This window comes from Macadamia integrifolia, chromosome 8 (genome assembly GCF_013358625.1).
Source record: "Macadamia integrifolia cultivar HAES 741 chromosome 8, SCU_Mint_v3, whole genome shotgun sequence".
Classification (NCBI taxonomy): domain Eukaryota; kingdom Viridiplantae; phylum Streptophyta; class Magnoliopsida; order Proteales; family Proteaceae; genus Macadamia; species Macadamia integrifolia.
In genome coordinates, this window is record NC_056564.1 from 18,151,804 (window position 1) to 18,178,621 (window position 26,818).

Sequence of the window (26,818 nt, forward strand, 5' to 3'; positions counted from 1 at the left end):
AAAAAAAGAAAGAAAGAAAGAAAGAGAGAGAATATTTGAACCTGTTTGTTGATCGACCAGCAAGAAAATTTTTAGTAGCTCAGCACTTTGGAAATAAAGTTAAGTTTGCTAGCCTTTAATTTCTTAATTCATTGTGCTTCTACAATGAATAAAAAATTAAAAGATAACGGTACAATGGCAAACATGCCCTAACTAGAATTGTAGACATCAAGACTAAAAACCTACACAATAAGTCTAAAAATGAGAAGTGAACCACCTTTTTGGGTGAACAAACATACATGGACAACATCACCCACCCCCCCCCCCCCAAAAAAAAAAAAAAACCTCAAAAAGCAAAAGACATGAAAGAGTGCACTAAATTTGTGAATAGTCAGTCAATCAGGTTTCAGTAATATATTTGAAAGTTCATTATTTTTTGTGACTTAGGTATGTTATGGGGACCTAGGCTTCTCATGTGGAGGCCTTTGATTTTTGGCAAAAAAAAAAAAACTAGCTTTAGGACAGGCAAGAGTGTTATGGACAGAATTGTGCTACAATTCATGACAGCTTTAGAGCATGGAAGCCCATCCAAGTGCTTCCCAATTGTTGAGGATGCAATGACCTGCACAAGTACCAGTCTTAAGTAGACACACAACTTATTATCCAATCCAAAGCTATGAATTAAATAAGGTGAAAACTAAATAAACCATTACAGTAGACCAATTTAGCACATTGATGGATGTGGAATGACATTAGCCAAATGGTGCCTTACATAAATTGATACAACTGACTAGATGGCTCAAGATCACCTTATCTTGGAAAACAAGAACCAACTTAGAAGTCACTTCTCATTTATCAACCAAATGAAGCCAACACATAATGAAAACACTTTTTTAAGTAATTATTCGGTCATCATTATTACTGCACAATGGAAACCTTTATGTACTAATCCACAGAGGTATCAACATCAATCCATTTACGCTGTGCATAGAAGAAACCATTCCCTATGGCACTGATTATATTTTCATTTACATAGTACAGCTAGAGAACTTCCAAAACCATACAAGCAGCATATATGACTAATTATATCCTTCCTTAATCCATGATTCTGAATATGACTAGACAACAAGTACCGTCCTGTTTTACGTACCAAATCTGATCCATAGCTACCCATTATAGGAGCGATGGCATTTACTTCAATTCAAGCTTTTCCCAAGATCAAGACCCAAATACTTCCTCAGAGCACACAGGGCATGCCTGAAACAGAAAAAAAAGGCACAAAAATTCCATTAGTTTAAGGTGCATTCATAGGTGCAGAGAAATATTGAATTCTACACAGTTGAATATAAGTATCTACATTCAAGAATGAGCACTTCACAAAAATGTTAATCAGTGTTCCAAAAACTAACCAAAAAAAAAAAGTTGTATTCAATTGCAGAATCAATGACTTATTTGGCTGGCTGGATTTCAGTCACACCATGTCCAGCAAGCCCAATAGTCCTGCTGATCAAAGTTCATAATGCCTTCCCCCCTTCCCCAGCCCTCATGTTTCATTCAACTAAATTCGAGCATGGCCTGTAAGTTGTTCCACTAGTTTCTTTTTCTCTTGAGGTATGGTTATTAATGAAGGAAGGAAGACTCATCCACAGTTTCGAAAGCCAGACCAGTACAGAATCTTGACCATCTCAACTTTAGTTTCATTTGGTTATCGATCTAAAGTTTCAGTTGAGTTGGTGCATGACTGATTTTGTATTTTCTAAGGAAAGACAATAATTTTGACTCCTTGATCAATGGAGCATTATTTAGCCCCTTATTGTTAGGGGAGTAGTAGACAATTCACATTTTGAAAAGCAATGTAGAATTAAATGGATTATCATTTCTTAGTTTCAATTTTTTAAATAGTTCACCTCTTTGTTAGTAACACTAGCAAACGTTTGATAAGATGAAGACAATAGATAAGTAATTTCTAAGATAACTATGACTGACTTCCATAAATGAATGGTCTATGCATACAGTATATGCCTATCTGCCATCACATCCATCGGGTAATTTTGCCTTAACCCAATGGGCGAATCTGATCCAACAAACCTGGGGCCCTTCCTGGCTTTCTTGGCTTTACCTTTGGCTTAGGTTTTTTTTTTTTTTAAACCCAAAAAATTTGACTCGACTCAGCCTGAAAGTTCATCAAATCATGTGTACACATTAACCTCTTTCGTATGTTTTGGCTACGGTAAAGTCTCATGCAGCACCAACTAAATGATCAGCGGCTCTCACCCCTTATTATATGGTTTTTGGCTTCTTGGAGTTGCAACAATGCTTCAAAACTCGTCTTGAGTTACAAGTCAATCAAAAAGGTAGGAGTCAACTTGATTGAGTCAAAAAACTTGAATCAAAGTGTGCTCAAAATACTTTTCAGTCAGGGTTGAGTTGGCTCAAAGTAAAGGAATGAAAAGCATATTGGTGTTGATGTATCTCATCTTGGAACAGATGTCCATAACATCTTTCCCTTTGTGGTAGGGTCACAGGTTTAAATCCACAAAAAGGTAAGACATCCTGCGTTTGTGGTTGTACCAAGCATTGTGATTTTGTGATTTTCCCACTGTTCCTTGCAGGTTTAGGGAGGACCCAGCAGGTATATATCATGCCTCACTGGTCTTGAGATCCAAGTCAGAACTGTCATGCCTACACAGAAAATATACTAAAAGATAGTGCAGACATAATCAATGTGAACCACCTTATTTGTCTTCAACCACTTTTTGATGCATTTTGCATGATATCGGTGCTTGCATGGCAAGGTGATCAATTTAACACGGTTTTTGTACGACGCAAGACAGATCACACACCTGCAAGAATCAAACTGTCAGGAAAAAAAAAAAAACTTAAGAATAGAAACCTCAACATCTTTCCATTCCAAAATTTGGAAACTAATACACACACACACACACACACACACACACACACACAACAATTCATAGGACCTGGTGCTGGCTGCAACCACTGAGTGCCCCATATAAGTACCAACCTTTAACTTCATTGTTTTTGGAAGGTAACTTTGCAGATAGCAGAAAATGGAGACAATGTGGTTGAAATAGGATGTCCATGTTCCTATTATTCCAGGCAAGCCTGGTTGCTGAAACCAAGGTCCTTTGCAACTGAAATGTCAACATGCTGAGCAAAGCCCCAAGGGGAACTTCATGCTCAGCCACACCGAGGCAGAGGTGATGCCTCACAAATAAGAAATTTAACATTTTAATATGTCATATATGATATATGCACTAGAAAACATAAAGTTAAAAATATAAGCCAACTCATGGGGACAAAGAGCTTGTACTTTGCACTGTCATCAAGAAAATGACATACTGACAATCACACTCTCTTGATTTTGGCCATAGGAGAGGGTGACGGGCGGTATAGATCTCAGAATATATGATTCAGCGAGGGAGAGATGAGAGGTTCTAAATTAATCTGCCAAAACCCACATGTCCTTTGAACCCAAAAAAAAAAAAAATCCTCGTAAAAGGAAATAGACTATATAAAGGAGAAAAACAAGAAAGAGATTTAAGTTAAACAGATCATACTCCTCAGTTTTTTCTTTTTTTGAGAAGAATCCCCCTGTACTGTACTTGGATGTTAGTAAACATGAAATAAGATCTTCTGATAATCCTCTACTCTCAGTGCCAATAGACTCTCCTAGTGCTTGCCTTTCCTGAGACAAGAAAAATCATAAACGATTAGCACACCCAGAAAAACTTAAAAGGCAGACTGGAAGTCTTCAAATGTATGGGAATATTAAATAAATGTTGACAGTGATTAGCACTCATATTCATTCCCCCTCACTATATGTGAGAGGCTACGTGACTTGGTGATTGAAGAAGACAGGTATTGGACTGAGGTCTAATATATCAACAGTCACAATGACTTTTCATCTACTCTGTTGACACAACAATTTTAAAATAGTTGAAATTTTGTCCGAAATTTTTAATATATATTTGAAAGTAATTAATTTAATAAAAGAGGACAAGTTTCTTATATAATCAAAGTTGGCAATTTGACATATGGCAAAAAAATTGTCTCCCACAAAAAGCAAAGATCCTAAAGAATCCATTGGGGGGGGGGGGGATGTTCATTTTTAGTATAATAAAAATAGAAAGGTACTATCTTACCATTTGTATGTATGTGTGTATATGCCATACTTTTAACCTGCGTTTTTGTAACTCTATTATTCATGTACTATACACATTTTGAAAAAAAACATACATTTTTTTCATACTTTTTAAATTACATAGCATTTCATACATCTTCCTCAAAAAGAAAAATCGTAAACTACATGAATGATACACAAACAGTAGTAAATTTGCTAAATAGGGGTGGCAAAAAATTGGGTCACAGATAATGAGCTGTTATGATGACATCTGCTTCCAACCCCACTTTAACACAGACCACCTGGATCCAACTTACTTCCCCTTTGAAATTTAAACCAATTTAAAATAAAGTTGAAACCTATTTCTCTTACATTTTTTGGTTCAAAAGTAGATCATTCAAACAAGAAAACTCACACTTGAGGATCAACTAATTTCAAAAAACCGCTTGACTCGTTTCTCCATGCCACCATTTCACTTGGTGAGTTTGGGCCAAACACATCTTATACGAGGCAGAACGCACCTTTTTCATTTTCTAACCTTATTTAGAAAATTCAAGATAATGCAAGAACAACGGCTATTACTGACAAGGGGAAAATGCAGGACTGGTTTGACAATTGCACTGTACATTAGGCCAATCTAGAGAGTGTGCTCTAGGACAGACCATAAGCCATTTAAAACCTCCAGTACTGCTGGCTTCAGGGTCCACAACATTATATTAGAATGCAATTGTTCTTTAAAAATTTTTCTAAATGATACCAGGCCTTGTCTTCCTTGACCAATTGCATGTATCGGTTGAGTCAGGGCAGTCAAATCTAAGCCAAAAAATTATCTCAACAAGGCCAAGTCATCATGCAACTAAACTAGTACCAAGATAGGCTGGGATGTGTCAGAATTACGTAAAAGTACAAAAGAGCTGTGAAAACAAAAGTAAATATGATCATTTATTGCCTGGGCAGTCAGGATAATTGGTGGCTAATGCTATGATACAAACAAAAGAGTGGAAGCATTGTTCACTGACCTCATATGTCATGCTATCTGGATCAATGTTGTCTTGTCTCGCAGCCTGAATTTTGTATAGAGAGATGTTAAGATCAAATAAAAATGCAAGAAACTGTGGACATAAAAAATGTAAAGAGAGAACTTAAGAAGACAATTATACATATACCTGGGACGAAGTGTCTGTGGAATCGATCTCTCCGTTAACTGCAGAAGATGGAATTGTGGTTGTTTCTTGATCAGTCATATAGAATCACACACAAATGTGTGGATGTGTGCTCTCACACACACACACAGAGTAACACCTATGCACATTCTAATAACAATTGAAAGCTGTAACTTCAAATCCACTTCTCTAGTAATTGAGGAGATGTAACTTATCAGAATTGCAAGATCAAGGTCTATTTTCAGAAGGTAACTGAATAGGCTTTCAAAAAAGGATGCTAAAATGGAGAGGTTTGACCTTCCAAAAGTAGCCCTAAGAGAAAGTGAAAGCAACCCACATAATGATTTAAAGTTAGAAAAGAGAATAAAACACGTTGTCGCATGAATACAAGGTCTTCTTTCAGTTGAATATGAGCTTTCAGAAGCAGAAAGAAACATCATGCTTGAGATGTTTCCACCTCACTATTTTATCCGAACCGAATTATGACAGCTACATGAATCCTGTAATGACATTACACTCCATTTAAAACAATAACAGAGGGTATATATTTACATCCAAGTTATGTGAATTATCTTTACAAATTATGTTTTGCGGTAGTTATAGCTTATTGCGGCAGATTGTGCTGTGCTATAAATAAATTGCATAAGCATCCCAAGTTGGTGTATTTTTGCTCCAAAGTCATGCGTATTATCTTTACATATTCTGTTATTTATAGGTAAATGTTAGGTTGCATGCATTTTAGAAACAAGTGTAAGTTTGTTCAGCTGGTTTGCCAACAGATATCTATGAAGACAGCCAAAAAATTTAAAAATGCCAGTGCCCTTATTCTGCAGTCTGAGATAAAAGCTTGGAACAATGTAAAAGTATCAAACATAGTAAGATGTCCCAATTTTTTTTTCTAATGACTTGAAAGTTGATACTTCAACCAGAAAGACATGGTTCCTTTGTAGACCTTACAAGCATGCACATACTCGTATTAAAAAAGACTCCATAAACACTTAAAAAAATGACACTGTAGACTAGTATATTGGCAATTTAGACTCCTAATTTCTGAGAGTTGTAATATCGCTAGTAGACTGTAAGCTCAGTTATTTCATCTACTCAAAGCAAAACCTATTATACTGATGTCACTAGAATAAAAATTATTGGGGTTTTCAATTTCCTCTCAAAGCTTTGGAGTTTGGACAGAATGGTAAGATGGTAACAAGACATAACTCTCGTATGAGAGAGAGAGTTATACTTCCCTTTTCTTTTCAGTCATGCGTAAACCACATAGGACTGGGGGTTTTAGACTTTTTTGAGGGTTAGTCTTCAATTTCCTAGATTCCAATGGAAGAAAACAACTACAGTTCCTGATTTGCAGAACACCACAAAAAAATGCAAGAAGTTTCTAGGATTCAAACAGTCCCATCTCAACAAACTGTCCTGTTTACTTCATAAACAAGGACGTGGTTTATACCCCATAAATAAGAAATCAGAAATGGTCAAAATGGGCTGCAATATATTCAACAAAACACCAATAATATCAAGAGCAGGTCTGCTTAAATAAGTCATTGAAAGCTCAAAGAAAATCTGCAATCTCTGAACCAGAGCCGGACTAGAGGAGAGAGGAAGCTTCTCTCAAAATGAACGTGGTTTTGGTCTGATGTGATTGCAGAATCTCTTCAGAAAAAGAAAAAAAAACTGCCAATCTTAAGAGCGGGGGTAAGGGATATCTTTTCTACAATAGAAAAAATGTGGAGCAGATTTGACTCGGCACAACCTTTCGATACATCCAACACCAATGATCTGTGCATCGGCTTACCATGATTTGTTCATGGGTCAAAGATAGATATGCAATCTAATGAGTCAAACTGCCAGAACCAGATTAATAGGAGAGAGGAAGCTTCTCCAGATGATAAAGCATTATCCATCATAACAGCAAGTTAGGCGAAAAATTGAAGTCCATAACGCATGAACAAAAGGAAAATATCAACAGCAATCGTTTTGAAGACGAAGTTTAACACATTAGCAAAAGAAATAGCTGGACCAGGTCTGGCAACTGCAACATATAGGCTATAAAGTAGCTCTGTGGGAATCATCAATCAATACCTGCTTCAGTTCCAGTTGACTCGCCAACGGAGGAAACAACTAACTGATTCTCCTCCGCCTGCAAACTTATAGCTAAAGCTTCATCCATTTTTAATTGTGCCTCAACATCTGCAGCGTGTGAAGATTCTCCCTCTTTTTTCCCATCCTCTTCCTCCCCACCACTTTCTCCATGATTCACATTAGAGCCACCGCTTGTAGGAGCTCTAGTCCAGTCATTCCCATTACTTGCCTGGAGTGATTGATACACAGTTTCCTGAAGCATAATCAAGCAAGCATCTTTAATTCTTTATCAAACCTTCTGCAAGAAAAGTATATTATTGGGGAATTTATCATATTATATGCTTATTACTAATTTGATAAAAGATGAAGCCTTGCCCACCTGATCTTGGAGAACCTCTTCAAGGGAGAGATCACCATGTTCAAGGAAAAATCCTTCCAAATTCTCTTCAACCCTGCCAGGGACGCCGGTAGTTACATAGTGGACATCAACTTTCCAACTCCCTGTTGTTTCAAAGATGGAACTCATGGTGATATATACCGTAGACCAGAAGCTACCTCCCTCTTGAGACTGGAGCACAAAAAATGAGTCAAGCATACAACTATACAAAACCCATCAAATAAGCATAATTGCTTAATCAGGGGAGTGACCCATTGAACGTATGATCAAGTAATCACTTTCCCCGGCAACCCCAAGGCCCCAAACAAGTCGGGCTTTGTGTGGTTGGAATAAAAAGAAGGAAAAAGAAAAGAAAAGATAAAGGGTAGGTCACACCATCACACGTAGAGACGACATTGACACCACCCTAATATCACAAGCTCAGAAATTGACACTAAAAATGTAAACCACACCCATGAACTCAAAAGAGAGAATTATGAATTGTGAAGTAAGGATATAATCAATCCATACCAAGAAAAAAAAAATCCTGAAGCATGCAAAGGCAGAGAAGTTAAGATTCAAAATGGGTTCTTCAATTAGTCCGCTCCCGTTTCAGAAGATTGAGATGGCAGTGAGTTACCTTAAGAAAGATGATTAAGGCGAGGGAGGCGAAGGGAGGCTCTTCGCTTCTTCTCTCTGCGCTAGTGCATCAACTCCAGGCCGCCACCAATTAAAGAAGCGAAGTGGTCTTGTGAGTAGCTAGTAATGAAAAGTCTGTGATTGACTATATAGAAACTACAGAGAAAGAGGTGGTAACGAAAAGCAAGTGTGTGTGGGCAACTTTGCCCAATTCACAATAGATGGTGAGAGATTTCTACCAGACCACAACAGCCACCCGTCCAATCTTGATCTTTCTCTTATCTTTCTCTCTCTTCCTTTCACACAATAGTGAGTAAGATGTTTCCAACTAGTGTTGACGCTTCCATTTCTAGTCTTCTCCTTCTCATATAGTGGTTGTGGTGATATATTAATGGCAATTGACAGTACAGAAAAGTCGTTACCCACAAATAAAAGAAAACCCAGAAGAGAAAAGACAGCATTCAAGTTGTTTTTGACAATTGCATAATTGCATAATTGATTCCACAGTCCACCCCAGCTAACGTTGATCCATCAATTGTGGGTCCTGTATAAATTTGATATTACTTAAATCTCTCTCTCTCTCTCTCTCTCTCTCTCTCTCTCATATTCAATTGGGTTTTCAATTATTATTCCACGAGGAATCATTAACATAAGAAACTACCAAAGATGAGTGAGCAGGTGTGGATAGATAAAAGAGTCCTATTTGGCATCTTCACCGCTCAAATCCTGGACTGAGACATTTTAACAAGAAAACAGAGAGATGAAACAGAGATTCTCTAACAAAAAGTAAAAAACCCATCAATAATGTTATGAAAATGACTATAAATTCATATTCTAATCCAAAAAGGAGGGACGGGGGAGGGGTGGGGAGGAGGAATTTGACAACAGAGGTCACAATCTGCTTACTTCAGAGCCTATGTACTGCTCCCCAGCGGATCGGGATCCTCTCCATGGAGGCCATCGCCCATAGAATGCCCATAAAGGCCTATCTGTGCAACCCGTGGAGAAAACAAATCCAATGGAGGAGAAGAATCCACTTACCTTTACTCACTTAACCGTGGCATTGTCTACCCGACACCCTCAACTTGATCCAAACCCGTTGGAGGGGGTTGGGATGTCTGCTCGGAGAAGAGTGTCGACGACGGTGACGAAGGAGCAGATTTTCTTGATGGAGAGAGAGTCGGTGGACTTGAAGAGGAGACTGTTGTGCTTGGAGATGGGAAATCGAGCGCCGGAGGAAAATAACGAGGAAGCGTCTGAGAACGTATCAGAAAATGAAGAGGGTTGGGATGTCTGGTCGGAGAAGATCGTCGGCAATGGTGACTGATTGTAATCTTCCCGTCTTGTGGATTAACCCTCTTCTCTGTACAGATATTCACTGGAATTCTTTTCTTGATGTTACCTGTGCAAATTTATATTTATATAACCTCTTAGGACGTTAGATTATATCTTCTTCCTTCCTTCTTTTGTTAATCTGACATTCTTATCTTCTTCCTTCCTTCTTTTGTTAATCTGACCTTGTACTTTTCATGTAAACATTGAAGAATGTATCTGGTTTGATTTTTAATCGTTTATCAATGAATGAATTCTGATTTAGATATTGAGTTCAAAAGATCGTATGAATTGCAAGTCAGTTGGAACTAGATTTGTAGAAATTCAGGATCACCATAGCAGAGTAGATTTAACAATCTAAGAAGAAATTTCATTTTATCATTTATATATGCATTGATGTCAAACTTTCTTGCTTTGTCTTTTAGAGAGTTCTCTTGCACAAGTGATATGGGTATTCTTTGCTGTAGGTTTCAGCAGATCGTAATCCACGGAGAACTCTTCCATGGGCTTTCATCAATTCAATCGGCCATGACGGCCATCAAAGAGGAATCCCTAAATTCCAATTATCATTTAGAATCCACGTTTTCGTGGATGGATTCCACAGAGGAACGATTCGAGGAGCTTAGGGATCTTGAAGTTCTGCTTCATGTTTGCGTTTGGGAATGAGGCAAATAGGTACTCGGCTATGGTCGACGTTAGGGTGTCCGGTTTGGGTCGAGTAGGGTTAAGTGAGTAAAGGTAAGTGGATTCTTCTCCTCCATTGGATTTGTTTTCTCCACATGTCGCATAAATAAGCATTCTATGGGCGATGGCATCTATGGAGAGGATCCGGATCCCTCACGAACTGCTACTGTTATCAAACCGCAACTGCATGCTTCATGTGTGTTCACCACATTCGCAGTCCTTATAATCGTGCTTTATTCTCCAATGATCAAAATTTTTTTTTTTTTCAAAAAATAGAATCGGTAATTGAATCAATCAATGCCGATTCCGAACTAAATCGGTTGAAATTAATCAAAAACAGAAGAGTAGAATCTGTAGGGGTTGCTGGATCTATCACAGCCAATACTGATACGAATCGGCCAATTCAATTATCCGATTCCTGATACTTCAAATATTGCTTGGTACACGCTCACCTCACATTTTGGATGGACTCAAATTTTGTGGATAGACGAATCATAAGGCCCTTCACTCCGTGTGTAAAGTTTCAACCCGACCGAGACTATAAAGAGATTGCATTAGACTATTGAGAGGGTGCAAGGCCATACATAGGAGTTAATGGTATATAAAAGGGTGTATTAGAATTTCAAAGTAAGATTTGAATTATGATCAATTTATGGCATTTTCTAGACATCCAACGGTCAGAATTACCAGACCACTCTTCCGCATGGTAATCACAAGACTAAGGGCCCGTTTGATAATGTTTCTGTCGTTTCTGTTTCAAGAAACGGCAGAAACATAAATTTTCATTTCTAAAAACAGAAACGGAATTGAAGGTGTTTGATAAGTCATGTTTTCAGAAGTCGATGGTAACCAGTGAAAAAATTGCTACAAGTCGTTTCCAGAAACGGCGAAACAAGTCGCCTGGGTCGTTTCCTGAACCATAAATAAGTAAAAATTTCTATTTCTATTTCTAAAAATAAGTGTTTTGGGCCCTAAGCTGCCACTCTTCTATTTGGTAATCACAAGATTAAGCTACTCAACAGCGTTTGTAGTCCAACGGTTAGGATAATTGCCTTCCAAGCAATAGACCCGGGTTCGACTCCCGGCAAACGCACACCATCTTTTTAACAACTGCTACCGACTTCTGGCTACTTAATTGATTCAACGACTACTGTTAATCTAGTTAAGCAATCATGATTGGTGACCATAAAAGCTTCTCATTGCTTTTGACATTTCGGTAACCATAACTTCTAGGGATTTAATCGAGTTAGTACATAGGTTAACAGCGATGAGCTCAGTCAATAGTCTATCTGGTAATGTTGTTGCAGACCAGAGTTTCTAAGAACCTTGTAACTTGCAGTATTAGATTCCCTTTTATTTTTATGATTGCCATTAAAAAAATAAGTTTTCCTCCACCAAAAGGAGACATCACCGTATAGATCAAAGGGATCAGAGTCAGACCCTACGCCCGATGAACAGATTCCCATTCACCGTGGCCTTAGGGAAACTCGGTACTCTAAAATATTAGAGGATTCAGTTAACCATATCATAAAAATAGGTGTGCAGGAACCCTTTTTTTCTTCTGAAACCAAAACATTTTGTAGGTTGGAAATATCCAAAATCTCGCGCTTCAGAGTTTCAAGAGTACGATTGCATACTGGCAGATTTATAACCTGAATAATAATCCTCGCTGTATATCACATATAGATTGAATATAACATTTCAAGACATTTTTTCCACTAGGTCACTGTCTACCATTTTCAAACATTCAAGCTCAAAAGAGTTGAAATGGAAGTATCATTTTCCGACTTTGGATGTCGTTCTTCCATTCCTCACCACCCCTAACAATCCCTAGCCTATTTCACAATCAAGTGGGCGATGCTATTTTGTAGGAATTGAAACTATTTAACATCCATTTGTCAAACAATGGCGACCATGTTAAACCACAGAATGACTGGATCCACAGACCACCAATGTACAGACCATTATATATTACTAAATCTAATTAAAAGGTTACGAGAACCTTCGACCCAGATGTGACGCATAGACTGATCAATCACCTCCAACTTGCCTCTTCCAGGAGTCCTCCACAATTAGCTCATCAACTCCCCAATCTTCATAGCTGCCAAATTTCAGGTTGAGTGAGAAACACCCAGAGCATTGTTGATTCATTGCCAAATTGAACATTAAAATGAGTGTTTAAAACAATGAACATACCTTCCATCAGGCAAGTAACGACGGATGGTAAATGGTATCTTGCGCTCCCGGAGCTCCTTCATTGCTATCTGAGATCAGTGGAAGAAACATAAGAAAATGCCCTAATTCTATCAACATCATTGTGTAGCACAGATAATGTGGCATTACGGATCAGGTGTGTCAAGAAACGATTATAAAAACTCGTGGAGGACATGTTTGTATATGGCTTGTGCAATGATGGGGTTTCTACAGGTCAAGCTTCAAATCATGACAGCACATATGATAGTACATTCGAAGCCCACATGCTGAGTCACCACCCCAATGCAGAGGGAAAATATATACAGTATTATGTGTAGGACTAACAAAGAAAAAACATATGTAAGTTTAGCCAATTCAGATGGTACATGCCTTTCATTTATAAATCCCAATGGATTTTCTAGTTGGCACATGATGCAGTCAGCCCAATAGATTTTCCCAGAGTTGGGTCATTGGCTTATTTTCCTTTTTCAGTTGGTTTATTTTAAATATATATAATGATCCTTCTCTATTAGCCTGGGTACTAGTTGTTAGGCATTCACTGTTGGGTATTTTGAGTTTACGTATGGATGAAAGTTAGTACGGTCATAGACAGAGTCTTGATTTAGTTTCCTAGTTGGAGCCTCCATGCATTTTTAGATTAAGATTCAGAGTAGGTTTTTTCAATTCAAGTCTATAAATATATCTTGTAATCAGATTTATCAGGCAATGGAATGGTTTATGGTTTCAGCTAACAGAGGTCGGAGAAAAAGGATTTCTGGGTGAAAGGTGTTATGACTAACCCTTAAATCTGTCATAGGGGAAAGTTCTCTTTGATTTTCTGCAAGTTTCTTTGTTCTGTGTTATTTGATTATCAGGTCAGAATTCCTGAGATTCTGCTATTCACAAGTCTGCAATTAAGTTTCTTCTAAGGTGCCCTGTTTTATCATTTATGGTAGCTTTGGGAGAGAAGAATCTCAGTAAACTAAACTGATTCATACAAATCAGCTTGGGATTCAAAATGTCGATACCTGAAAGCAACTGACCGGATATTTTGAGGATTAGAGGTTGGGGATCCTGTGAGATCAAACCCAATGTTCAGAACTGGTTGTCTTACCCGCCAGTATCAATTTAACAGAATCTAAATCACTTTAATAATTGATATCCAAACCTGATACCTGTAGAATTCAAGAGGGTCTGGAGTCCTGACCATAACCCTAAAGATTCAGGTTCATTGGAAGTGTATTGAGTGAGATCTCCAACTCTCTTTCAATCTCTGTTCGGTCGTTCCCAGGTTGGAGACTTAAGAAGTCTACAAATGTATTTTCCGTAAACTCTCTTTGGTAAGTTTAATTACCAAAAGGTCCAGTTCAGAAGTTTGTTTACATTTGGTGCCCAAGTTAAGATTTAGGCTCTAAAAGCAGGACTCAATAGTGAAAGAATTCGATACAGGATAGAAAAATGGGTAGAAGAAAGACGCAGAGAAATAGAACCTCACGAATCAGATGGATAGTCCATCCAAGCCAAGTAATCCCTCTACATAGCTAGAGGAGCAGGAGCTTGATTGGATTCTAAATTGTCTAAGGTTAGGAATCCAGAAATTCCCAAGAAATCAGAATCACATTGTGAAGGAATCAAAACCAGATTCATGAGAATTCCAATAGAGTCAAATAAGCAGCTCTGATAGGTCTAAAACTCTGGTTGAAGGTATATTTTATAGAGAATATAACACTACAATCTCAGGCTGAACCAATGTTCAGATTCTGAGATTTGAGAGGTTCTTAAACAGAACCAGCAATAGTAGGCAAACAATCAGATGTATTTAGCAATCATATATGCAAGAAATATCAGTAATGAAAATCCAAACAGCAACCAAAAACAGATTCCGAAGGCCAGCTCAAAAATTAAGGTGTCTGGAAACAGACTGAGACTATGATTCTGAGAACTTAAGAAAGATGGAGTATTTAAATTGGAAATAAAAGAGAATCCAAACTGATGAAAAGTTCTGAAAACATAATCAAACTCTAAAAAGGAAACTAAAAAAACAAAACAAAGACAACCAAAAAAAGAGAGGATTTGACCTTGGAATCACCACAACAAGGGTTGGAACTGAATCACACCACAGTACAAGCTCTGAGTCACCACTCATCACCCACACACAAAAATAAAAATAAATAAATAAATAAACAGGTTGAAGACAAATCTCATTACTCAAAACGTATGGTGGCTGAAGCCTCTTAGCTATTAATAACTGAATGATTTGGACAGGAAAAAAAAACCAACTACTAAGGAAACTCCATGCATGGGCTATATGGGAGTGTACCTGATCATGATCAGACTAGGAAACTAAAAAAGGAAACCCAAATCAGGTTGGATATATATGGAGTCTACCAGCATAACCCAACAACTAACAACATAAAAGAAATAAAGACTCAACCAGCTAGCCCAGACTAGAGTGACCCACCCGTTGAACCAATGGTTCAAACCAACCCAAACTGGTTCAATTTTAAGGAACCGCAGAAAAAGGGCTGATTTCAAGCAGCTGCAAGCCCTCTCCTCGAGCTGAAGTCTGCATCAGAGTTTTTGCAGATGAGTTTAGAGTTAGGACCACAGAGAGCACAAAAATATTAGGGGAGAGAGATGATCCAAACCCGCCCAAATCCTTTGATATAAATTACACAGAGGCATCCACCGACTCAATAAATCGACCCCCACCCAACCAAAAAAAAGGGGGGGATGGAAGATAGAGAGGAAAACAGATGGTTTGAGTAGGATACTGAAAATGCATCAATGTTACACCACCACTAGGAAGGGCGTGATCCCAAAATCCATTTGCATGTGCATACATGTACAGCATTGACACTGAATTTTTTTTCGAATGAACAATACTGATATAATTTTTCATATAAACAATCAGCAGTCCTTGAGGCATGCTAATTATGAAAATGGCATACTGAGCGATCCCAGGGTCCGAAAACACTGTTTGGTTCGTTATGGGCCCAGTCAAGTAATAGAAGACTCAAATCAAGAGCATTAGTGGTAAAACAGTAAATAAATTGAAGTTGCAAAGGGGAAGTGGCAATCTGGTAAAAAAAAACCAGATTCTTCAAGGGTTTACTTGGTAGGTAACAAGGGGAATTAGAATCTACTCTTTAGGGACAGACTTGGGAAAAAATAAAGGGTAGACTGGAAATATGGAAAAAGGGAGGGATGTTATAGGAAATACAATAAAAATGATAGACATTAGTAACATGGGAGTGGCGAAGGTTATCTTCAGCCTCCAGCCAAAGCAAGGAGGCGGAAAAACCAGCGACGAGGGGAAGGGCTTGCAAGTAAAGGATCTCCCTTGAAGGAACTCCGATGGGCTTGAAACCAAAGGGGAAAGTCGATATCGAGGCCAACTGATCCTACACCATCAACAGTCCAAACTCCCAAAATAACAAGGAAAATAAGGTAATTCCTGCACGTGGCGGAAAATAGAACCAGGTCTGAGTTTCTATTTGGGATTCACAGACCTGTGTGGCTTTAGGTTTAACTTCTACAGTATGACTTGCCCAGGGGCTTGTTACTTCTCCACAAAGTTTCAGGACAAAAGGAAAGGTATAAAAGGAATAGGTCCGTAGAGGAAGGGGCTGTGCCAGTTTCCCAGAACAGTGTCAGCATTGAGAAACGAGGGAAGAAGGAGAAGAGGAGGGGAACCAGATCACATGGAAGTGCGGGAAGGGAAGTGCTGGTCATCTAGGCAGTTTGGGTGGCAGTTAGGCAGTTCGGGCATATGTTGTCATTGTTGGCAACAAGGCTTAGTGGCTGTCTTCTTGGAGGGTCATTGGAGCGTTCTTTGGGTGTGTATTGAAATCCCCTGCAAGTTACAGCAGTTTTTTAACCAGTTCAGGTTCGGGGGGCAATTTGGTCATTGAAGATGATTTTTTTGGCAGTCGACTCCTTCAGGAAAGATGTAGAAAGCATGGTTCGAGAACTCGAGCGAAACATGTGAAATTTCGCATGTTTCACAGATATCGACCCAGGTCAAAACGAAACCTTGGGGGATTTTAAAAAATCACCTGTTTCGACCTAGTTTCAACATGTTTCAACCAGGTTTCGACCGAAACATGGGAAATTTCGACCTTTTTGTGCATTTTTTCTCCCAAGTGTGGGAAACTTGGGGAAACAGTGGAGATTTTCATTTTTTGACACTTATTTATGCCAAATATCATTCAAATAAATGATTTTCATTTACTTGAGATATTATTCATAAATAAGGAAATACCCCCTATTTGAATCCAATAAAAATAGTTTAAAAATCAAATTCCTAAAGGATAAAAGGTCAACCCCCCAATCCAAGAACAAAAACTGGATTTTGGTTATAAGAACGATTTTCAACTTTTAAATAATGGGGTTTTTCTTAATTATGAAAATTTTATAAATCCTATAAAGTTAAAGCATTGCTAAAAACCAAAAGTCGGGTAAAATAATCTTTTGTTTTGATATCTCTAAAATTATTTTCATTCAAGCGATTTTAACAGTATTCGCGCACTTTAAAATAAGTTTGACCGAAGCATAACTATGTTATTGCAACACAGATTTAAGTAATCTTAGACTTGTTGGAAAGCTGATTTTATGTTATACCTAATACAAAGTCTCATGTAAAAATAAAAATCATTTGACTAGTCAAACTTATTATAGGACAAGAGAATTTCTCTAAATGTTGATTCTTTATAACTTAATGAGACTTAATGTTGATTTTTTATGATATAAGGTATATATGACATACTGAATAATGTTAGAAAAGATAACGTGCGTGCCTTGAGGGTAGTGAGTCACTACTTGGATGAAACCATCTACATACTCTACTTGGAATTGAGTACTACTTTCGAGTGTTAAGTAATTGAGTCACTACTGTTGAGTATTGATAGATAACTGTTGATGATGTAATATTTTTATCTATTTTGGATCATTTGGATTATGTCTTATGTTTTGATGTAGATTGTAGACTATATATAGTCATTATGTAGTAAAGTTTCAGAATTTAAGCCAACAAGTCAGCGCAATGATTATCGAACCTTTGGTTCACCACACAAGTAAGACTTTATGTGTTTTTTTATGAAACTAATGATGTGAATGTGTTGGAAATGTTTAAAATAGGTTGTACAAAAAAAATAAGATAAAAAAAAACACTGTTTGGGGGTCGAAACCTAAGTTTTCACCATACCGGAAAAAAAATCCCCAGTATCCTCGAAATTTCCCAGGTTCCCACGAAATTTCGGTCTCCCCAGAGGTCAAAACCCGATACCGTGAACCTTGGTAGAAAGTCTCTTAGGCTATGTTTGGTAGCCAAGAGAAGAAAAGAAAAGAAAAAATAATCTAGAAAAGAGGAGAAGAAACGAAAAGAAATGGTAAGAAAATAGAAAAAGTATGTGCGTTTGGCTATCATTAGAAGAGAAGAAAAGTTTTTGTATTTTCTTATGTTTTATTGTGTTTTGGCAAGATTTTTTTTTTTTCTGCAAAAGAAAACTTCACCATTCCCAAGGTGAATTTTGAAATTCAAAAAAAGAACATTCTCTTGATTTAGAACATGCCAAGCACAAAGAGAACTTGTTAAACCAAGTTGTACTTTTTTCTTTTCTTTTCTTCTCTTGGCTACCAAACACAGCCTTACTCTCCGAATTCGCGGTTCACCACGATACAATATTGGACAAAGAAGTTATGGCATGTACAAGGTTCAAGGGAATTTCGGTCTTTTATATGGCTGAGTTTGAAATCGAATTGTTCCGAAAGATTGTAATGTTCTGAGTCGTGAACACAACGCAACTCATTTTGTCAAAATCCATGGTCGCACAAAGAAGTTACAACCATTCCCATGCGATCGGTCTGAAAATCCACAAGTTGAGATGCCACCAGGTGTTGCCATTTTCATACAGGGATCGATCAATATATTCAAGAATTTGAAAGGGCATTTGTGCAATTTCTGTTTGGGGGTTTTAGAATAAAATTTTCAAGGAGCAAGGGGCCTCTACGTAACAGTGAAGAGTCTGGCAGATTCAAATCCAACGGCCAAGGTTCTACCACATCATTTGATGCCGATCCCGAGATGTGCACGACTTGATGCTTGAGATTCCTCCGCATGCTTCTTGGTTGGTGTGGAGTATTGGGTGCTATAGAGGAGTGCTACACAAAAGGCTCCAACCCACGTGCTTTGCATGCACAGCAAACCATCGCCGAAGATTCCTTTTCGCGTGGCCTAATTGATTGCACCAATTGAGTAGTCAGTGATCCCGATCCAAAGGCCAATGACCTTTCCCACTCAATCCATGTAAGTCCAATGAACAAGAGGAAATCGTTGGCCGAAACACAGCTTGGCGTTTCTATGCAATGTCAGGTCATGACGTCAGCCAATGTTGATCGAACGAATGACAAAGCTTTGTACCCCTGCCACATTCGTACAGCCCTTAAAGCTTGCCCTAGCTGAAATGACGATTTGACGGCATGTAGCACTGTTGTAGTAGACCCACTGTGTCCATGATGCTCATCCAACGTCAGCGCTTCATCATGATCCGATAGCTGCGAGCGGCCGATCCTCTTCTGTGCACACACAAGCATACCCTACGCCAGAAGATTACAAATGAAGGCACACGACTGCTCCAACTTTAAAGTGCCAACTTTCTATCCACACATCAAGCTCTACAAAACTAGAACAAAAAATCAAAGAGAGAGAGAGAGAGATTGGGTGCATGGTTTTGTCAAGAACCTCTCTTGGGCTTCACTTCAATGCATTGATTATTGGAGGATCACCTCTACCAAACAAGAAGCAGCTATTAAGGGTAGCATTGAAGACTGAAGCATGGTGGTTGGAGCTCATTAAAGCTAGGTGAGGTTATGTGAGTGGAGAAAGAGAAAGAAAACAAAAAAGGGACCACCATTCTCCTACACTTGAAGATTCCAGTCTCCCAATCAAAGGTGGAAAGTTGAAGATTCCAGTGCATTTGAAAATCTCTTAGAAGTGCTTCAGCTCAATTGCCATGGCCTCAAACCTATATAAGCAACTGCGCCAACACTTAGCACTCTCACTAGCACTAAGTCAGCTTTACTATGCTCCTTAAGGGAGTTGGGAAGAGAAGTAGTGAACTTTGTATTGCACTAGAGAGCTTTGAGTAAAATGCTTGAATGCTCACTTGCTTGGTGCCTTGGTCAAATGAGGCCACCTCAATTTATAGGCACCCCAAGTTACAAAGAATGCTTATGATTTGTACAAGTGTCACAGCCGGCCAATGAAGGGCCACGGGCCAAGCTTCAAGCCCATGGACATAGTCTATTGGGTTAAACAAAGTCTGGTCTAGAACCCTCCATAGTTGTAGGGAGTCTAGACATTTCTATGGAAGCATCCAGAACCTCTAGAGTCTAGACTAGCCAAGGGAGGTAGTTTCTATTCACCAAGTCTCACTGTGCATGACCTAGGTCTTGAGTGTTGGTTGAACTAAGGCATTGTATGTAAGGTGAAGGGACTTGTATCCATATTTTATTAAAAACATTCTAAATAGGGAGATGAAACCCTAGCCTGAGAACCAACTCAAGTTGAAGCAAGTGTCATAACACCTGGACTGTTGTACCAGTCACAAGCTAGTAGAGTATTGAGAAAAATACAAACCCATAATGGGTATGCTCCGTGGAGTAGGCAGTGAGTCGAAATACGTATATCTTGTGCCTTGTATGTATGTTTGTACATTGGAGTGCGTGTATTGTGAATGTATGCAGGATGGATATGTTTGTCTGGTAGACCTGGCCACTGAGTGGTGTGATATGGACAAACATATGACTGTGTGTGTTGAATAGCTTCCAGCCGATACATACACATTAACAATTATTAAGTACATCAATTCCTCCAATTGCACTTAGTTGTTCAAACCTTCAAGCATCAGATTCATTCATCTTTCCTCCCCGATGGTCTAAACCAGGTACGGTATTCACTCGATAAAGAATGATAAACCAGCGATGACAAACCATTTTCTAATTTATGTAATACATTGAAGAATGAATCTGAAGAGCATCCAACCATCCAACAAAACATTAAACACAGATATCAGACAAACCAGCAGCTAGAGGCTGTAACCCACCATCCTCACAAGTGTATGTCAATATATCAGATGAGGTTCTTGAAGAAGCTTACCTCAAGCGGATCAGTCTCACCTTCCAACTCAACCATCACAGGTGCATTCATGCTGTTCAACAAAGTGAATGTTATTGTAATATTGCTTCCAACAAATCATTGGCCTTCAGCATGCAAGCGTTCTGGAAAAATATAAAGTCCAAGAAATGATACCTGATCTGCAGGGCACGTGTACCCAAGATTCTCGCACGCTCATACTTAGTCATATATTTCGAAGTCTTTCGGGCACGTTGAACCTGTTCTTCTTCCTCTTTTTCTTCACCTTCAGGACCAATATGATCGGGAATGTCTTCATTATTATTATTCTCAATATCCTCCTCGGCTCCTTCCTGCCAATCAAACCAACAATTTCTTAATCATCAGTTCAGCTGGATGCAACACAGTTCTACCAGTTAGAAGCAATAAACAAGAACATGCCAGAGTGTATATTGTTTACCTCAATCTCTGGCTCCGGTGGCTCATCCTCATAACTGCAGAAACAATTCTTCCTTCAATAAGTGTATATTTGATTTAACTCAGAATAAAAGGAGAATAGGAAGAATATCAAATTAAAAATTTACAGGCTTTGCAAGGAAGATTAAATAAATGCAAGTTCCTGATGCAGAGCTGAAAGTGTATGCACATAGGAACAAAGCATAAGGAGCCATCAGGCAGCCCACAACTAGCTGTTTTAAATAGCCCCACAATAGGCCTCTTAAGTCTTTTACTTCAGCCTGTTTGGCCCCATATGTGTTAAGTCACTTAAGCCCATAGGGAGCCTACCTTCCAGCCTTGTTATGTCTTTTCTTATGTTTCATTTTGTTAGATTCGGAGAGCCCAAGTGTGTGTGGCTAGATACTTGCTTGGAGGACAAGTAGTCAGTAGTTTATATTTATGTAATAAGCTACTTAGCCCATTAAAACTTGAGATAAGCTTAGAATTTTCTATTTTATTTTATTTTCTTTCCATGTTAAGAGTTTGTATTTCTTGTAATGTCTTATCGTGCTATTATAAATTGCTAAAGCTCTAGGGGCAATTCTGTCCTATCGGGCTTAGTATTCTGCCCTATTAGTTTTATTTTTCTTTACTTATTATAATAAGTCAGTTAGGGGTATTTTAGTCCCCTACCTTACCCCTCTGCTTTAGACTTATAATATAGATGTGGAGTGTCCTACGATAGCACACAATTCACGATTGCAGGGCCGCAGACTACCTCCCACACAACAGTTCGGTAGACTCTCTCTCTCTCTCTCTCTCTCTTTGTTTCTCTTGGTTTGATTACTTAGATTCTGGTTTGCAACATAAATAAGATAGATGGGGGGAAAAGTCTCAAAAAATTTTGATTAAAGTGGCGATACCTATTGGTCATATCTTCTTCTTTTCACCTATTCTCTTATGTCTTTTCTCTGTCGGTTAACTGTTCCAGCAGCATTTCAGCAACCAAAGTTCTTACCATGGACATCCTTTGGCTTTTGGTGTGTTAGTGTTGACTGGTTTCAGCCTCTACCATATGGCGGGGATAGGTAGGATGAACCCTAGGTTCAGACTAAAAACCCCTCTGACAGGATCCCGAAAATTCAGGAAATATGAGAAATTCAATTACACAAAGGTGAATTCCTAGGGTTCACTTCTTCTCTTCCATTTTAGATTGTTCTTCACTGGGCTCAACTATACTACTGTATGAACAGCCCATTAATCCTTCCATTTTTAATCAATGACCACAATTCAAGCACACAGACCAAGCCTTCATTGCCAATGGCATGACCATCCATCCATTTGCTATAAACTATCACCAACAGCCATTAAAACACCAGGACCACCTGCTGCACCACCAATAGAAATCAGTTATCTCTTCCTAAGCCCTTTTTTCATGTTTTATACTATATGAGAATCCAAACCTTGTTATCTTTAGCTTTTTTGTAATCAAGATTCATTCGTCTAGGGATATCCTATAGCTAATGAGGGCTATCATATCTTCCCAGTGACTCCAATGACCCAAGCTGTACTTGAAGGTGGGTATGCTATGAGATCTACACCATTTTTCTAATACTGGAATAGCAGAAATGAGCAGGAGAGGCCCAGATATTGACAAGGAGTCTTGGACCCAATAAATTGTCTCACGGAAGCTCCCAATCTCATGCAATCCAGTAATGGCTTACATACAGTACTGTAATACAAACGATATGGAAAATTGTTATTCACAGACCAGCACACCTTCATTAGCTTCGTCTTTCTGAGTGTGCAAAAGAAATAATACCCGATACAATAGTTTCGTCGTCCAGATTCAACCCATAGTCATCAGTCATACTGATGTAGATCGCAAGAACAAGGCCCCAAAACCAGTTCAGACAGATTGTGGGATGCGACTGCTGTGGGAGGCAGCATGGTCTGATGTGGCTTGGTTCTTGGTTCTTGATTGGTTCAACCCAAGAACAGCTTGCGTGGAGAATACTTGAAGAAGATTCCCTCTTGATTCGTGGGCCCCATGGCCATCGCATAGAGGAGTTTAGGCTGCAAGATTTTAGGAAATCTTTGATTGATGTGCTTTCCATTTTCATATTTCCTTGTAGTAGTTAGGAAGATATTATCCAACTAGTTTCTACTTTTATAAAATAGGAATTCTAATTTATTGGGTTTCTATCTTTGAAAGAGAGAGGGATTTGATTTGATTTGTAATTAGTTTCCAAATATGATAATTTCTAATTACAAGGGGATTCTTTTCCTTTCATTGCAAGGAAGGACCCAATTTTGTAATCAATTTAAAGTATAAATAAAGGACGAAGGCTGATCCATAACCCATGATTGAATGAAAAAAAAAAAAAGCTTTGTACTGAAAAACTGTGAGATGCAGTGGTGTGAGAGATAGCTTGGGTGAGATGCCCTAGGGAAGAGTGAGATACTCGACCCAACCTATCCCCCTTCCCCATCTACTCTACCTTTTTGTTTCTTTTTTCGTCTTTAATTTTTGTTACTAGTTTCCTGTGACACGACCAAATCTGGATATCTGGATAGCAAGTTTCTTAGGAGATTCTATCAGCTACTGGAATATCGATCCTACTGTAGGGTTGGTTCTTACCTGGAACTCACTCCTACATTACATACACTACAAAATAGTTCTTATAGGCATAAAACAAAAGGCCTATTTCTTCCAAGTTCCAAACAAAAATTTGCCATTTGATCTAACAGCCATTATGCTATAGAGTACACACAGAAATCGACCTCACAGAAGCATACGTAAATTTGTCAAACAAATAGCATCCCAAAAAAATAAATTTTAGGATCGTTATTTGCTAAGCCACAAAAAGGGAACAGAGATGATATGCATATAGTCAAATATCATGAGGCAAAAACTGCTTATAAATTTCGAGCAATAAATATAAAAGTTTGGAAGTGTCCTCAATCTCGATGGACTGTAGGGGTGTCAATCAGTAAGGCCAGGCCAGTCTCGGTCAAGCCTAGCCAAGCTAGTCTCAGTTAGGCCTAGCCAGGCCTATACCCTTGGACCGTGACCTACCTATTTAAGGAATGAGTCGGTCTCGTCTGGTTTCGGGCTTTACCGGTCTTCTCCTAATTGGGCTATAATTGGCCTTAAACGGGTTAATGTACCAATAAAACCTTAGATGGTCTTCAATTGTCTTAGATTTAAGATACTTTAATATATTTTATTAATCATCAACAATTTAGAAAAAGATATTACACTTAATTACATTCAATAGCTGATTAAAAAAAATATCAATATATACTCTAAAAGAAAAGAGCAACCCAGTGCACGAGGCTCTTGCTACTGCAACGTTTGGGAGGCGCAAGTGTGTACGCAACCTTACCCCTTGCTTCGCAGGAGAGGCTGTTTCCAAGTTTCGAACCTGTGACTAACAGGTTGCAATAGCGCAACTTAACCGTTGTGCCAAAAGCTCACCCACTCTATTCTATCCAATCCAATCCAAAAAACAAAATATACATATAAACGGTCGGGCTAAACGTGTCAGGCCAACGGACTTGTAAACAAGCCAGGCCGGTCGGGCTTACCCCTTGCACCATAAATTACCTATTAATAAATGGGCCGGGCCCGGTCGGTCTAACCGGTGCGGGCTTGGGATTGACACCGCTACAAAGGAGTATCAACTAAACCCTGCAATCCTTGGAAGTCAAAAATCTTAAAAAAATAACTCCCAATACTACTATCAGTTCTTCTATTTTTTATTTTTTTTTTTAAGGTGAATAGTTCTTCTGTTTTAGTTAGTAACTAAGAAGATAGATACTTCAGTGGAAAAGAGAAATAAGTATAGACGAACCCCATGTCTACATCATTGTAATCATCGTCTGCCATTGTCGTTTGAAGAAAGTTACCTCCCTGCACTCCGCCAAAACCCTAATTTGAGAACAGGCAGAAAGAAAAATAAAAATTAGTTCCAACCCAGTTTTGATGGTTCTACAGACATCGAGAAAGCATTCTCAACTCCTATTTATAAAATACGAAAAATACACTTTACCTGTATTTCCCAAAATACCGTTAGGTGTCCAAAAAAAGCGAAACTGATCAATAATGGAAAGTGAAGGGACCATGCAAATCCTATAAATAGTTAGTTAAAACGGAAATGGCAAAAAAACTTTGTTTGGAATGGCATTTTTAAAACGGATGAGAAATTAAACGGGTCGGTCAAACATTCCAAGAACAGGCAAAAAGAAGAAACGGAAGGTACTCATTTTGAATTTTGAGATTTTTCAAGTGTGGGACAAAAAATGGCAATATGCACACAAAACTTTAAGAAAATTACCTAAATGCTTGTTATCCAAAGTTCAAAAGAATTATATATTAAGCACACATTTCATTTGAGTTCGAGAACCCAAAACACTACACCTTTCCTCCTATTAGTTCATAACGGACATGCATGTACATGAATAACAGAGATCATAAAACATAAGACAATCATAAAATATAGCTTTGAGTTATCATCTGAAAATTTAACAATTATCCACATCACATGTAGCATTGAGAATTTTAGTAGCATGATTACATAGATGAGAGAAAAAACCTCTCTCTCTTAGCACTAAATACAGGTGAGCATTAACCCATTATCATTTGGGAAAAGCCCTAATCTTCAAGGCTCAGAAGGATTGAAGCACACGCCCTAATTGACATGTCGTTCCGTGCAACAACGGGTCAAGTTTCAGAAACTCTGAAACCCTAAGTGAATCAGTGTACCAATCACACATTCACACCAACTAATGAAAACCTCATCATAAGGAAGAATAGATGGAATATAACAAAGCGAAATAGACCAAGTTGGTCTAATGAAGAACGAGGACAGGAATCAAGATCAACACTTTTTTTCTATCAAAATTTTCAACACACAACAGAGCTTACAAAATGATTCAAAATTACACAGCTTTTTCTATGTATTGTTCAAGGATTGATAGTTCACATAATCATGCGAACCAAACGATTTTAATGCAGCAGCTCTAGATATTGGCCTCATGCCCAATTCTTAGTCACAATCTAGACGTCTATAAGACTTGTAGGAAGTTCATAAAAGACTGTTAAGGGCCCATCAATAGCAATGATTTAAGCAGCCTAGGATTTGTCTATGATGCTAAAAATTTTGAGATTGTGAAGATACGATTTCTGAGAAAACAAATATGGGGAGAAGCAGAGGAAGAGTATACCTCCTGATCGAACCGTCGGAAGGGAAGGGACGACTCGGCTTGGAGTACTTCGAAGGGATCTTCAGAGGGACGCTCTCCGTGTCGAAGGTCTCTCGAAGACGAATGACAGAGACCTCAGTTAATAACTGAATAGGGTTTTCCTATAGGGCAATATCGTAATTTTGATGAGGTAGAAGGGCCCTTTTTTTTTCTTTCTTTCTTTTTTGGATTTTTTACATCTACCTCCCCTGTCGTTTGCCATAATTACATAATCCCTCCTGAAAATTAAAAAATTATATTTAAACCCACCCAAACTAACACCGTGGGAGAGGTATTAATTTTTTAAATGAAAAAGATGATTTTACCCCCTCCTCCTCCTCCTCCTGCTTCTTCTTCTTCTTCTTCTTCTTCTTCTTCTTCTTCTGTCAAAAACCAATTTC

At 38.4% G+C, this 26,818-nt stretch overlaps 2 protein-coding genes, 1 long non-coding RNA gene and 1 other non-coding gene across 5 annotated transcripts; 2 read left to right on the plus strand and 2 right to left on the minus strand.

The window, feature by feature from the left end:
* Positions 1 to 339: 339 nt before the first annotated feature.
* Positions 340 to 8,742, minus strand: LOC122087263 (E3 ubiquitin ligase BIG BROTHER-related-like). 2 transcript variants are annotated; one of them, XR_006142731.1, is made up of 9 exons: positions 8,391 to 8,742; positions 7,754 to 7,942; positions 7,375 to 7,627; positions 5,287 to 5,324; positions 5,140 to 5,184; positions 3,558 to 3,685; positions 2,714 to 2,822; positions 1,130 to 1,236; positions 340 to 601 (listed from the first exon to the last, which is right to left on the minus strand). XR_006142731.1 is itself a non-coding variant. In XM_042656331.1 (8 exons), exons 2-8 carry the CDS (start codon positions 7,898 to 7,900, stop codon positions 1,198 to 1,200), a joined length of 759 nt encoding a protein of 252 aa, XP_042512265.1. In that variant the 5' UTR covers positions 7,901 to 7,942; positions 8,391 to 8,739; the 3' UTR covers positions 857 to 1,197. The 2 variants fall into 2 exon arrangements, 1 of the variants encoding a protein (XP_042512265.1); XM_042656331.1 differs by lacking the exon at positions 340 to 601 and having other exon boundaries at positions 857 to 1,236; positions 8,391 to 8,739.
* Positions 8,743 to 9,236: 494 nt separating this feature from the next.
* On the plus strand, positions 9,237 to 10,608 carry LOC122087264. Its single transcript, XR_006142732.1, has 2 exons — positions 9,237 to 9,718; positions 10,189 to 10,608. It is a non-coding gene; the product is annotated as an uncharacterized LOC122087264 (long non-coding RNA).
* An 818-nt stretch (positions 10,609 to 11,426) lies between these two features.
* TRNAG-UCC lies at positions 11,427 to 11,498 on the plus strand. The gene has a single exon. It is a non-coding gene; the product is annotated as a tRNA-Gly (tRNA).
* Positions 11,499 to 12,049: 551 nt separating this feature from the next.
* Positions 12,050 to 26,524, minus strand: LOC122087191 (DNA-directed RNA polymerases II, IV and V subunit 6A-like). Its single transcript, XM_042656235.1, has 7 exons — positions 26,400 to 26,524; positions 25,028 to 25,104; positions 21,193 to 21,226; positions 20,910 to 21,085; positions 20,757 to 20,808; positions 12,602 to 12,669; positions 12,050 to 12,506 (listed from the first exon to the last, which is right to left on the minus strand). The coding sequence occupies exons 2-7, from the start codon at positions 25,060 to 25,062 to the stop codon at positions 12,437 to 12,439; spliced, it is 435 nt and encodes a 144-aa protein (XP_042512169.1). The 5' UTR covers positions 25,063 to 25,104; positions 26,400 to 26,524; the 3' UTR covers positions 12,050 to 12,436.
* Positions 26,525 to 26,818: the final 294 nt, after the last annotated feature.